General features: G+C 35.0%; 2 protein-coding genes and 1 non-coding gene across 19 annotated transcripts in view; 2 read left to right on the top strand and 1 right to left on the bottom strand.

Moving 5' to 3' along the window:
- The window catches only part of LOC128921430 (tigger transposable element-derived protein 6-like), a 183,141-nt gene extending 171,773 nt beyond the window's left edge, over positions 1-11,368 (top strand). The window contains exon 3 of the mRNA XM_054229146.1: positions 10,757-11,368. The gene's annotated coding sequence lies outside the window, so the exon portion shown is untranslated. The remainder of the gene's footprint in view (positions 1-10,756) is intronic.
- Positions 1-13,616, top strand: part of LOC105214146 (maternal protein pumilio) — a 334,815-nt gene that overhangs the window by 271,579 nt on the left and 49,620 nt on the right. For 10 of the 17 annotated variants that reach the window (XM_054229100.1, XM_054229093.1, XM_054229097.1 and 7 more), the window contains one exon: positions 2,842-2,883. The exons of the other annotated variants lie outside the window; for them this stretch is intronic. In XM_054229100.1, the coding sequence (XP_054085075.1) occupies positions 2,842-2,883 (42 nt within the window). The remainder of the gene's footprint in view (positions 1-2,841; positions 2,884-13,616) is intronic. 17 annotated transcript variants of the gene reach the window in all.
- LOC114804718 (small nucleolar RNA U3) lies at positions 5,854-6,067 on the bottom strand. Its single transcript, XR_003752851.2, has one exon. It is a non-coding gene; the product is annotated as a small nucleolar RNA U3 (small nucleolar RNA).

The following is a 13,616-nucleotide window of genomic DNA, read 5'->3' as shown; positions in this document are numbered from 1 at the left end:
ATTGTCCTTCGATCAATGGGTCTCATATAAAGCACTCATACATATAAGTTTTTGTTTTGTTTTGAAATTTTTGTCCTTCCTGTTCCTACATCCCTACACTCCACACTCATATCTTAAGACCACACTGCCCTTGACTGTGAAACTACGTTCAACGTAGCTGCCAGTTGTGTCCACTCCACAGTTTTGTTTGCTTGCTTATTTTGTTCATACGTTTAGTTATAATAATCCTCTTCAAAATCAACTAACTGTACTAAGGCGAAATCCTTATGAAAATTACCAATATTTACTTTCCAAATGACATGCCACAAATGAATGAAAATCCCTTGTCAACTACGCACAATGATAAAATATGAGCACAGCTGTCATGTTGACAGCTCAAAACATTGTGCAATAAAAGAAGAAATTTTCGTGCAAACGCACACATATGCATTCCACTGTGTTGTTGGTTGGTGGGTGTATATGCGAATGAGGGTTGTCCACACTTTGTATAACAGGTAGAGCATAAGAATACACTGTCTCGTTACTTATTGACAAAAAATGCTTTACGCCCACTACAGTTGGCGCTGGCAACGGTTTGTGCGTTTGACGGCACTTTTGTGTGCAATTTCTTTAAAAGCTTCAATATAATCGCACAAATGCTCGATAACTTTGAATGTGAATAAAATGAACTGTAACGTAGAAAATAAATATAAAAATGCAAATAAAAAATGTTTTCCTATTTACAAAATGGTCAAACCCCCGCGTCAAACCCCCAAACCGGCCGCAGGGACATGATGTGCAGATGTATATGGCACTCGTGGTATTTTCTTAACTGAGTGGTCGCTCCAATTGCCAAAGTGACATTGGAAGGCGACATTGGAAGGCACTAACCCATTTCTTAAACTGTCACAAGAGCATACAATGATTACCAATATATCGGTCTTTGGAGAATTTGAATGAAGACATGCATAAAAGGTGTGCCAAAAAGGTTGATTGGTTAGCATCTGGTGGCATTAGCTTTTAATAGTTGGATTTTGTGGGCGTGTGGGGGTCTGATATTTCTGCCACTGTAACCCAGTTTCACTTTAAACCGGCTTTACAGGCATTTTAGTACAGTAACCACATTTTTATTAACTTAAATGTATATCTACCAATTTTTTACTTCTCTTAAGTTTGTCTTTCTAGTGTTCGACAAGTGCATGTATATCTATATATCGCAACACCTATATAAAGTCCTACTTGTCGATGTGTTGCATTATTTGTTGCCTACTTGTTGCCTTCATGCGCTTCAAGTAGCGTAAGTGCGACTCTCTCTCTTTTCACTTACATTCCCCGCCTCTTTGCCGCTTCCTCTGATATGATCTCCGCTCCGGCTTCTCATATTTGTATCTTAGTAACGAATGTACTTCGTACTCTGCCTAAAAGTTTGTTGCTTGGTTACAAAGTAGCCCAAAATCTCCACGTATCCTTCTACGCTCATCATGCTGCAAAAAGCGGCAAATAAAATAAAGTGCCACTTATTATTGCTCAGCCTTGCATAAGCTGTTGATTACCACAATATTAAGAACGCACGAATAACTTTGGTGCGCCAACAGTCCAGTGGCTCAGTAGCCAACCGACCGAGCGACCGACGTACGGAATACTAACTTAAGCCTTTACTTATAAATGGGCTTAGCTGGGATACTCACTTCCTGAAGTCCTCACTTGGTGTAAGTGTTGCTAGGAGTGTTGTTTAACGAAAGGGTTTTGTGCAACAAAAATAGTAAATAAACAAGTTTATATGGTAGGCCAGTGCGCCAAGAGAAATCCCATGTATTGTATGTGGATGATGTTTATGCAGCTGCTGCTGTCTACTCCGGACTGCTGGACTCAAGAAGGTTATGTACATATGTAATATAACAACAATATGTGCTAAGAAATTTAGCACACATTCACTTGTAGACGTTTATGTAACCATGAAAATGTCAGCAACTATAGTGGCAATAAGCAATGTTTTGTTCGGCACTTGTGTTATATTTTGTTGCAGCTGCCAGCAGTACTCATATAGACCCCCACAGCGCACTGTGCTTTGCACTTTACTCGTGCATTTCCTACTTTTGTAAGTTCTTCTGACGCATTATAACTGCTATGTGCTCTTGCTGGCGCCTTCGTGTAATTTACACTCTCACAAACATTTTAAGCCTTTCATAATTTTCCGACACATGTCAATGGTGGAAGTAGTAAATTTTGCACTTCAAGACAAGGTCATAGGGTTGGTCAAACAATGCTCGCGTATAAATAAATTATGTAAGTTAAATAATATAATAAAAATGTTAGCTGAAAAGGCGTCAAGCAAGTAAGCGGTAGATATGAAAATAAAAATATATTTTGAATACGAAAGGTTATGCAGCATATGTACAGTGAAAAAGTAAATTTCTTTCTTCTTAGTTTTCTTTGCTTTTTAATGGACTCACTTTCACCATTTCCGTCCTTTGCTCTTAGTAACTGGCATACTTTCTCAAGTGCGTGTGTTACTGCCTTCTTCGTTGGTTTTTATGTTTTTTCCGTTGTATGAAAGGATCTCTTCTTACATATTTACGTTACTTTTCTTTTGAAATAATATACTATGGTTTTGTCTTCGTTTTCACACTACAAATAGGATAATTAGCATGTCCATTTTAGTTCCTAATTGTAATGTAGATATTTTTTATAATTTTTTACATATAATTTATAGAAATCGTATATTTTATGCAATTAAATTTATAGCAAATAGTAAAAATAATTAAATTTAACAAAATATTTTAAATTAGTAAATCTTTTGAACATATACATATATTCGACACAAGACACTAACTTTTTGTGATTTCTTATTTTTCTCTTTAGGTAAGTGATGACGTGCTAACGCTAGCTTTGAATCAGAATCAAGTAAGCCTTTTCTTTTTGCTATTTATGATATTATCAACTTTATTATACTCTCGCAACATGTTGCACAGAGTATCATAGTTTTGTTCACATAACGGTTGTTTGTGTCACCAAGAAATAAAAGAGTTAGATATGGGGTTATATATATATAAATGATCAGGATGACAAGTGGATTTGAAATCCGGATGTCTGTCCGTCCGTCTGTCTGTCTGTCCGTCTGTCCGCCTGTCCGTCTGTCCGTGCAAGCGACAACTTGAGTAAAAATTAAGATATCTTAATGAAACTTGAAACACATATTCCTTGGCACCCTGAGGAGGTTGCTTTCGAAAATGGGCAAAATCGATCCACTTCCACGCCCATAAAATGGCGGAAACTGAAAACCTATACAGTGTCATAACTAAGCCAGAAATAAAGTTATTAAAATAAAATTTGGAACACAGGATCGCACTAGGGAGGGGCACATTTGGATGTAATTGTTTTTGAAAAGTGGGCGTGACCCCGCCCCCAAATTGGTTTTTTATATATAACTCGAAAACCAATAAAGCTATATAAACCAAACTTTCTGCAGTCGCTTCTTTTAGCCATTTCCTTATACAGTCAAAAAATGAAAGAAATCGGATAATAACCACGCCCACCTCCCATACAAAGGTTAGGTTGAAAATCACTAAAAGTGGGTTAACTCGCTAAGGAAAAACGTCAGAAACACTAAATTTCATATAAGCAATGACAGATAGAAGCTGCACTAAGATTTTTTTACAAAATGAAAAATGGGCGTGGCATCGCCCACATATGGTTCAAAACCCATATCTCAGGAACTACTCGACCGATTTCAATGAAACTTGGTTTGTAATAGTTTCCTTACATCCCAATGATATGTTGTGGAAATAGGTCAAATCGGTTCACAACCACGCCTACTTCCTATATACCAGAACTTTGAAGACGTTCTGAATCGTTTACTTTACAATATATAAAGTAAGCTCTAATGAAGATATCGGTGCAGAACTTTGCATAAATACTGCATTTATAGTGTTGCAGCCCCATTCTAAAAATCGCTGAAATCGGACCATAGGTTTTTAAGGCCCCATATATCGAACAAGACGACCTCGGTGCTTCTAACCTAATATTACGGTTTCCAACTTTCAATGGACTTTATACAATATATATGACGAATATGTAGGTCAAATTGTGTATTATATAATATAAATGCAGTTAAATAAATAAATTGCGAGAGTATAAAATGTTCGGTTACACCCGAACTTAGCCCTTCCTTACTTGTTTTTTAATTATTTTTATTTTATGAGAATTGTTGAGAGATATTCAAACGAAAATATTAATGTAGAAATTTGCATAAAATTCAATACATTTTTTACCTACTATTTATTATTATAAATAATCCTAAAACACTCATAGTCACTATAGTGAAATGAAATTAAGTACAGGAATTTAATAAATACACAATTTGTATACAAATCAATGCAGTTGCTCGTTTCTAAATTAACCACTCAAATATTGCGTTGCAGCTTAAAGCCACTAATGAAAACAAAAATCCAAATTAATGAGAATTATAACAAAATTTGTTTGCCTAATGCTCATGTGTGCGCAGTTATTTGGAATTTGTTATTGCTGGTAATTAAAGTGGTAAAACGTATAAATATTAAATTCTATTTATATGCTGTAGGTTCAACATGCTGTAAATGCATGTATCAATATTCCCAATTTGCATTTAATTTCGCCCGACAATGGGCACGCCCTACATGTTGTCCGTCAATCAAAAACATTAGCATACATTGACAACCACACGCAGCTCAATTAATATTACTAACGTTGCACAAATATTTTATGTAAAACAGATTATTTATTAATTCACTAAACTGCTGGAGTGAAAATTTGCACGAAAATCAATATTTGTTTGTATTTTCGAAAATTTACTACGTTTAATTTTTAGTGGCAGTCAGTAATTTGAATAAACAAACGAACAAACGTATGTGTTTCGAAATGTGCAATAACTTATTGCCTATGCACAGAGTGGTCATGTAATTATTTGCATAAAATTAAACTATTTGTTGTATTTATTTATTCGTTTGTTCTAACGTGCTTAGCATTATAATTATTTAAAATATAAACACAATTTGTTATAGCACAGATAAAACCAACAACACTGCAAGTGTCACTATTTTACAGCGTTTCGCATTTTGTTTTCAAATAATTTTAGCCTTGTTAGCCAACATCCATAATTTCATTGACTTAAATAATACGAAATAATACTAAAATAGCATAATTATAGTATGTGATGCGCATGCATACAATTAGTTTTATAAGTTCCAAGTAAATAAAGTGACATTATTGTTTTTATGCGTTGAAATGTAAAATAAAAAAAAAGGTGCGTGGAGTCCCTACGCGCGGAAGGAGTTATACTTCTTAGTGATATTCCAAGAAATGCATATCATTTTGTAAGAAAGAAAACTAGCGAGAGGGAAAGGACAAAAATATGGTGGAGTGACTAACACTTTCTTAAATTCACATTTTATAAATTTATTATGTACATTTTATAAAGCAAAGTCCAAATCAATTATCATTTCTGGGTTCTGACGGATTGATATCTATAATATTTACAATTGGATTATGATAACTAAAATACAATATGAAATGTCTTACATCTATTTTATATATATTTCTCGCGAATAGCGCATCAATAGTCGTACCTCCTTTTGTCGTAGGATCATTTCTTCCATTGATAATTTCTAATGAAAATTTCTCTCTGAGGAATGCCAGTAATGGTTCAGCTTCTGGCAATGAGAAATTTACATTGAAATCTCCCGCAAGGAGTACCGGTTACACCGGTATACAGCGAATTTGCAATTGCAAATATACAAGACCAATTGCACCAGATTGTAAATTGCTCTACTGTACTTATTGACTGCATTATTATATATAATTATTTGTAAAAAACCTTCAAATTTATTCATTAAAATCACCACTCAGAAGTCGTGTTATCCGTTGTAACCGAGCGATCATCGAAGAAACATCATTTCTAATATGCCACAAGACCAAATTAGAAATGAAGTTCATAAACCTCACGCTGTCAGATAAACCGATATACCTCCTCCTCAAGGGTGCTAATACTTTCGATTTGCAAAGAAAGTAAATGAAGACTGACTACAGAAATGATCCTGTTAAGTATAGTCTTAACTTTTCAACGGAAAACGCAGAGTATTTCAACCAAAAGTCACACAAAATAGTTGAGAATTCGAAGAAATAAAACAGAAACGAAAGAAAAATAATGCGCAAGCATACAATCATACATATGCGTACACATGTGAGAATGTCACCAACCAAAAATTTAAACATTGTTCTACAAAAACAAGAATTGCTCAAATAGCATAAGCATGGCAAGTGCTTTAAGTTCTCTGATTTACTCTCATTTACTCTCATTCACTCTCTCTCTCTCTCTCTCTCTCTCTCGCGCGTTAATTGTTCAACGCTACTCCCTCTCCACTGAAGCGTTAAACAATTATCGCAACATTTTCCGAAGTCTTATAAGAAGTATAACTCAGTATATAAGAAGTATAATAATTCACTGGTTATCGTACTTTAATTGCACACACTCCCACATAATGCCTTGCTAGTATTCACCACCCTATAAATATATGTACCTCTCTATTGAAGAGTTCAAAACTAGAATTTTCAACACTGACATTGGCTACATTTTAGCCTTCTCCATTGGTGTATCTAATTTACACATTCTGTGCGATAAAATATGCGTGCATTGCAGTGTGTGGAGACAAAGTAGATAAAACATGCAACAGCCAGATGTCGCTCTTGCGCATTAGCTGCAGTTCGCTGTGCGTGAAGAGTGCTGTGCCATGTGATGTTTCATGAGATTACATTAGAATGTGTCAAGCGACGACAATGACGACTATTAATGGCTTGTACAGACGGTGATAATTTAAAGCGCCGCCGTTGTACTGGTGATGGCCAAATGAAATGCGTTGTCACGATGTTACGTCCTCCTTAATTAGGATGTGTGGCGTTCGGCTATTTGCATTTATTTAAATTTATTTGTGGTTTGCGCAAATTTGCTGATTGATGCGCTTGCACAAAGTCTCAAAAATATTTCAAATTTATTTTTAAGAGATTTAAAAATTAGGATTGAAGGATTAGTTTGCACAAACTTGTAAAAAAAAATTATTTTCGTTTTCCGCAATCCTATCAAATGTAATAGAAGACATGCTTCTATCTGGCAACTCTGCGCAAATATTTGCCTCGTGACATAAACCACAAATGCATGGGTTGCATAGAACTTCTCCGCGATTTTATAACCACCAATTTTACAGTCACTTAGTGTAGTCCTTTCATCACTTTTACTATATGTACTTTTACATATGTGGCACATAGTCTACGCGCCATTAGCGGACATTTCCGCCACGACGACGCAAATGAGTTGTGTTAAATGTTTGTATGTGTGTGTGTCTGTGTGTGCAGTGAGCGTATTTTCCGATTTCATGATCGGCTTATAATGTATGGTCGTAGTGTTGAAATCTGCTTTGAAAGGTTAAAAATGACTGTTGATATATGTGTTGGTAAGTGGGCAGCAGTAGCAACAACAACAACAACAAAAAACTCGGTTCATTCGCAACGATTGTGCTTAGTTCCCACAGCATTTCATGCCATGCCATTTTGTTTGTGTTTGTGTGTGTTTGTGTCAACATGCTGTACGGCACATATTAGATGCATCATGCGTACGCCTCGCATACTATCCACTGGCGCATATGCAAATGAGTTGTTTGCATCGTTGGAAATTTATATGCACACTAGGCTAGGCTTATGGTCAACAGCAATGCGTCAGCAGCAATAGCAACTGCGGCAGAGTTAGCAACACATCCGTTAGCAATGTGGCAACTAATACCGACAACAGCTATGAGAGATGCACGCGGCGCGGCTCAACATCAACACACACACACTCGCATATATGCATATATTTATAGTACAACCACTTTACTCATATGTTGCATGTCGCACACAGTTAGCCAGCTGCTGTTGCAAAGTCTATAACTGTACATAGCTGCATAATCTGCAACTCATTTGCATTATCGCATCAAACCAATTTTGTTCTGCTTTTTAAACTTCAGCCACTCCACTCCACCGGCAACGCCATCACAGCCAATATATGATGGAACACTGCGTATCATCACTTTTAGCTTTTATTGTTGTTGTTGTTGTTGTTGATGCATTTGCTTCTATGCATGTATATATGGCAATTTTTCATCATGCTGATAAAATATGCAAAGTCGTCTCCTATTTCTACAGCCGACACGATGCTAGTAACTCCGTAGGCGGTGGGTAACAGCTGAGTGTGCCCTGAAAAGTATGCTACAGCCATGCAATTCGCTTGATTGTTTTGCTGTTGCTGATGTATTTTGCTTGCTGTTGAGTTGCCGTTGACGTTGGCTTTAGTTCTAACGTTGCTATGAGTTGGTAATTGCATGCTGTTATTGCTGTTTTTATCGCTGATGCGATTAACGCATAATATGGTCTGGTGTTTGCCTCTCTAATGGATCACGCTAATATCTCATTTTTTATTTGACGGTTATTTGAGTAGAAAATTCGATAGTGAAATACACATGCAATTAACATGGTTTAACTTAATACTTAATGAATTGTATGTGTTAAATGACGCTTTCGACAATTGAAATGGTAATTTTGTAATCAGTATTAAATTCTATATATTGTGGCGAAAACTATTTCATGCTATTAAAGTAAATTAATTATGCATTTATAACTCGCTGTTTTTTATTTTATTGTCTATATTTTCAATACATTCCATTTATAAATATTTGTCTTAAATTAGGTAAATGCCTTAAATGAGTTTACTTTGTTGCAAATTTTAATTTTATCCTAAATGCCATTTCGAATTAAATACTTGGAAATTATCTGCAATTTAGCCAATTAAGCCATTATTTTAATTGAAATATTTCACAATTTTATTGCAAGTCTATTGTTGCAACTCTAGTAATGTTATGCTCTTGAAATATTGAAAATATTTTTCCAAATAATACATATATTTTAGCAATTATTCACAGAATAGTTAACGTTTACCAAATAAAAGCACTTGGAAAGCTCAAATCATTTGCAGGAATTTAAATTAATTGATTTCAAAATTGTCCTGCTGTGTGTTTTACACTTGTCAATGTCATAAGTTGTCTTAAATGGTTATTATTTAATTAATTTAATTTTAGTAAATACACAAATTATTTATTTTTGTGTAATTTGCTGTGGAAATACCAACGCACACACACACCCACAAATGTGTAAATATGATGGCTCTGATGCCATGCATGTTTGTGACATTTGAAAATTGTGTACAGCACAAGTTGCAAGCATTTAAGCTTAACAACTACAACACAGACAGCAAAAAAGTAATAATAAATATTGTAGCAAAAAGTTGTATTAAAGAAAGAAATATTTAACATTTCATATTTTATTTGACATTCCAAAATGCGTACATGCGCCTGAAAGTATGCATTATTCAGCCTGTATGTGAGTTGGCATTACAATTACACTTGACCTTTTTCGCCAACCAATTGTTACTGTTGTAATATATATCATGCAAACACGCTTGTTTTGTGTACTGTTGTTTGTTTTTGTTGTTGTCGCTATTGTTGTTAAACATCATTTGCAATGAAACTACAACAACAACAATGCCAGCAGCAACAGCTGTAGCAACAGCAACAGTGACAATGACATGTAATTGCTTGCAACACTACACACAATTACATGGAAACGCGCGAAGGGAACAAGGGAGCGTGGGAGCGTGAAAGCTGCTCACACACACACTCATACACATGCAAATACGAGTTTACATTTGGTAAAGCTAAATGCAGTAGTCAATATGTGTTTTGGTTATGCTCGTATGCACTATATAATAGAATTATCAGTTGTGGCCATTCCTGACCGTCCACTATAATTTAATACAAAGCCACAACGACTAGATATGTATATACATATATAGAGTGCCACACCTCTTCGTTGATAATTAGTACATGCACTTGACTAAATGTCAATGTATCGTCTATATGTCGGTGAGTTGTGCAATACGTCGCTCGTGCATATTACAGTTTGACGGCATATGTACAGCCCGCTCTGTTTCAGTTCACAGGTGACAGTCGCATTGAGAGCATTAGTTGCTCTATTTGTTGCTAATCGCATGTTTGCTATTGTTATTTTTGTAATGACCATTGCGTTCATTTGTATTTGGCGATAACGTTCACCGTTAGATTGAGGTCAGAGCATAGACCCGTTATAATTGGCCGCCTACAATAACAATGTAAGTAATCAATTTCATAGGCATCAAGTAATTTTCGTTGTTGTGTGACATGCACGTCAACGTGGAGCTTGAGGAATATTATATATATATTTCTGGCCTAATAATGAAAATAGGAATATTTATCAACGAAAATGGTTTTATTGTTTTTCAAAATATTCTCCATCAAGATTTATACACTTTTGCATGCGCTCAAACCAATTTTCGAAGCACTTTTTTTGAGCCTTCTTTTGAGCGATTGTCAAATTGTGCGGGATCCAACGGGAACAAACCTTTTTTACGTCCAGGTGTTCATGCAATATCGAATGTATGCTGGTGGGAGAAATGCATAGGCATGCCTCTATCTGAACGTATGTTACATGACGGTCTTGCATTATCAGTTCACGTACGGCATCGATGTTTTCGGGCACAACGGCTGTTTTTGGACGACCTTCACAGAATTCGTCTTTGAGCGAGCGTCTTCCACGATTGAATTCGTTCGTTCATCGATGCACTCTTGTCGCGATAATCCACGTCTAAAGTTGGGAAAAATGAGCGCACGAAAATGTTCACGAGTTAATTCCATTTTTTGGCCGAGATGAATTTTTTAATTCCCTGTAAATAAAACAATTCACGATTAAATGACAAAACGTTCTGAGTGATGTTATGCTAAAAAATGTCAAACTTTCCAATGGAAATGTCAGATTGCACCTGGCAACACTTAGTGTTGCCTAGGCCAGAAATATATATAGCAGCCCTCGTATTGTACGTTAGGTTTCTAGGGAACGGAAAATATTGTAAAATAGTGTAATAGATGACGGATAGTATTCGATTAATAGAAAATCGAAAGTGTCAAACGGTGAAATTTAAAATATTTTTTTTATATGGATAGAACTAGGTAATAATTATGATCGAACTAGGTAATAACTAATTACTGAAGCATGGGAGTGCTGACTTTTCTCTTGAATTTTTATTGTTGTACAACATTTGTTATCTACATTAGTATGCGTTGCATAAATGTTTGTTGCAAATAGCAACCAAAAATGACTACTGGTCATTATTTAACGGTCAACTAGTTACAAGCTCAGCACACACATACATATGTACATACCAATACCATATTTTCGATGGCCTTACATGAACACAATATCTATATATATTATATTATATAAATGTAATCACGAAAATGCGCTTGTATGGGTGTGTGTGTTGCTAAATAAATTTTATTAAATAAATACAAATAATGAAATTGGAAATTTCCACATTTGAATTTAATTACAATAAATACATATTAATTTAAAACAATGCTCTCGACATGTTAACCGCATGCATGTGTGGTAAGTGTGGATATTTTACATTTTTTCTAAAATTTTGTTTTGTTCTAAAATTTATTTCCACATATATTTGAAAGTAATTTTTGTTTGTAGCAACTATTATTTGAATTTATTGATTTACTTTTAATTTGTATGCAATCGTTTTTGTCGAACTGATAAATTTTAATTATTTATATTTCCATTATAAACTCTAACTGTACGGTGTTTTCAGGCATAAATAACGATCTTGAATTTTATATATTTTTTTTTGTGTGGGTTTAACATTGCAACACTGTTTGGTTTTATGGCCTGAAGTGACTGTTGATTGCTGTTGAAATCTTAATTGAGAATTCATTTAGTGTCATATGTATATAGAACAATTGTACTCTGAAATGTGGTTAGACAAGTTGTCTATGGTAAAAGTAATTGTTACAATAAAAGTGCTCTGTGATAAGCAGCAAAAATGAATAAATTAATTAAATAATACATGATTCTAAATTTTATCTTTAACCATTTTTTTAGAGTAATTACTTCAGTGTGGAAATTAAAAATCTGCTTCAGCTGTAAAGGCTACCCTAAAATGAAAGCGCGTACTCGTTTCTTTATGCGCTTGAGCTCTATGGTTTTTTATGAAACATTTTTATACTCTCGCAACAAAAGTTGCTAAAGAGAGTATTATAGTTTTGTTCGCCTAACGGTTGTTTGTAAGTCATAAAACTAAACGAGTTAGATATAGGGTTATATATATCAAAATGATCAGGATGACGAGACGAGATGAAATCCGGATGTCTGTCTGTCCGTCCATCCGTCAGTCCGTCCGTCTGTCCGTGCAACGGATAACTTGAGTAAAAATTGAGATATCTTAACGAAACTTGGAACACGTATTCCTTGGCACCCTGAGGAGGTTGCTTTCGAAAATGGGCAAGATCGGACCATTGCCACGCCAACAAAATGGCGAAAACCAAAAACTTATAAAGTGTCATAAATAAGCCATAAATAAAGTTATGAAAATAGAATTTGGAGCATAGGATCGTATTAGGGAGGGGCACATTTGGATGTAATTTTTTTGGAAAAGTGGGCGTGACCCCGCCCTCAAATAGGTTTTTTGTATATAACTCGCAAACCAATAAAGCTATATAAACCAAACTTTCTGCAGTCGTGTCTTTCAGCCGTTTCCTTGTACACTCCAAAAACGAAAGAAATCGGATAATAACCACGCCCACCTCCCATACAAAGGTTAGGTTGAAAATGACTAAAAGTGTGTTAACTCACTAACGAAAAGCGTCAGAAACACTAAATTTCACATAAATAATAGCAGAAAGAAGCTGCACTGAGTTTTTTTTACAGAATGGAAAATGGTCGTTGCATCGCCCACTTATGGGTCAAAAACCATATCTAAGGAACTACTCGACCGATTTCAATGAAATTCGGTATATAATACTTTCCTGACACCCTGATGACACGGGTGGAATATGGGCGAAATCGGTTCACAACTACGTCTACTTCCCGTATAACTCAATTTTGAATTCCATCTGATTCCTTCACTTTATAATGTATACATAAGGAACCAATGAAAATAGCGGAATAAAACTTTACACAAATAGTACATATCATCTCTGGCTTCACTTGAGAAAAAATTGTCGAAAACGGACTATAACTTTTCAAGACCCTAGATATCGGACATGTTGAACTCAGCGTCTAAGGGTAAATTTTAACTGAAAATATTGGTAAATCTCTTAGATAATTTAATGTAATTCAGAGGAAATTGTTTTCTTCTAATAGTGTGTCTCTGTTCCAAAAATTATTAAAATGGGATAATAATATCTCCTAGCTCCCATGTACCTAATTATAGGTTTTTCAAAAATACGGTGGGCTTTAATCTACATAAATGTATTGGTTAATATGTGAGATACTATATCTTTGCGAAATTAAGTGCGTGTATAGTTTTGGATATAGTGTACCTAGCTGGTGAAAATGAATGAAATCGGTTCAGGAATTACCTCAGCCCTCATACACTATATAGGACGATTTTCGTTATTCTATTAAACTTTGTGCCGAATTTATAGGTAAATTTGGGTGTTATCTTATTAAAACTTCTTCAATAAATTGCGAGAGTATAAAAT

The sequence above is a fragment of the Zeugodacus cucurbitae genome, chromosome 2 (assembly GCF_028554725.1).
Source record: "Zeugodacus cucurbitae isolate PBARC_wt_2022May chromosome 2, idZeuCucr1.2, whole genome shotgun sequence".
Lineage (NCBI taxonomy): Eukaryota > Metazoa > Arthropoda > Insecta > Diptera > Tephritidae > Zeugodacus > Zeugodacus cucurbitae.
Note: the sequence above shows the minus strand (reverse complement) of the source record. Positions and strands in the feature narration are given on the sequence as shown.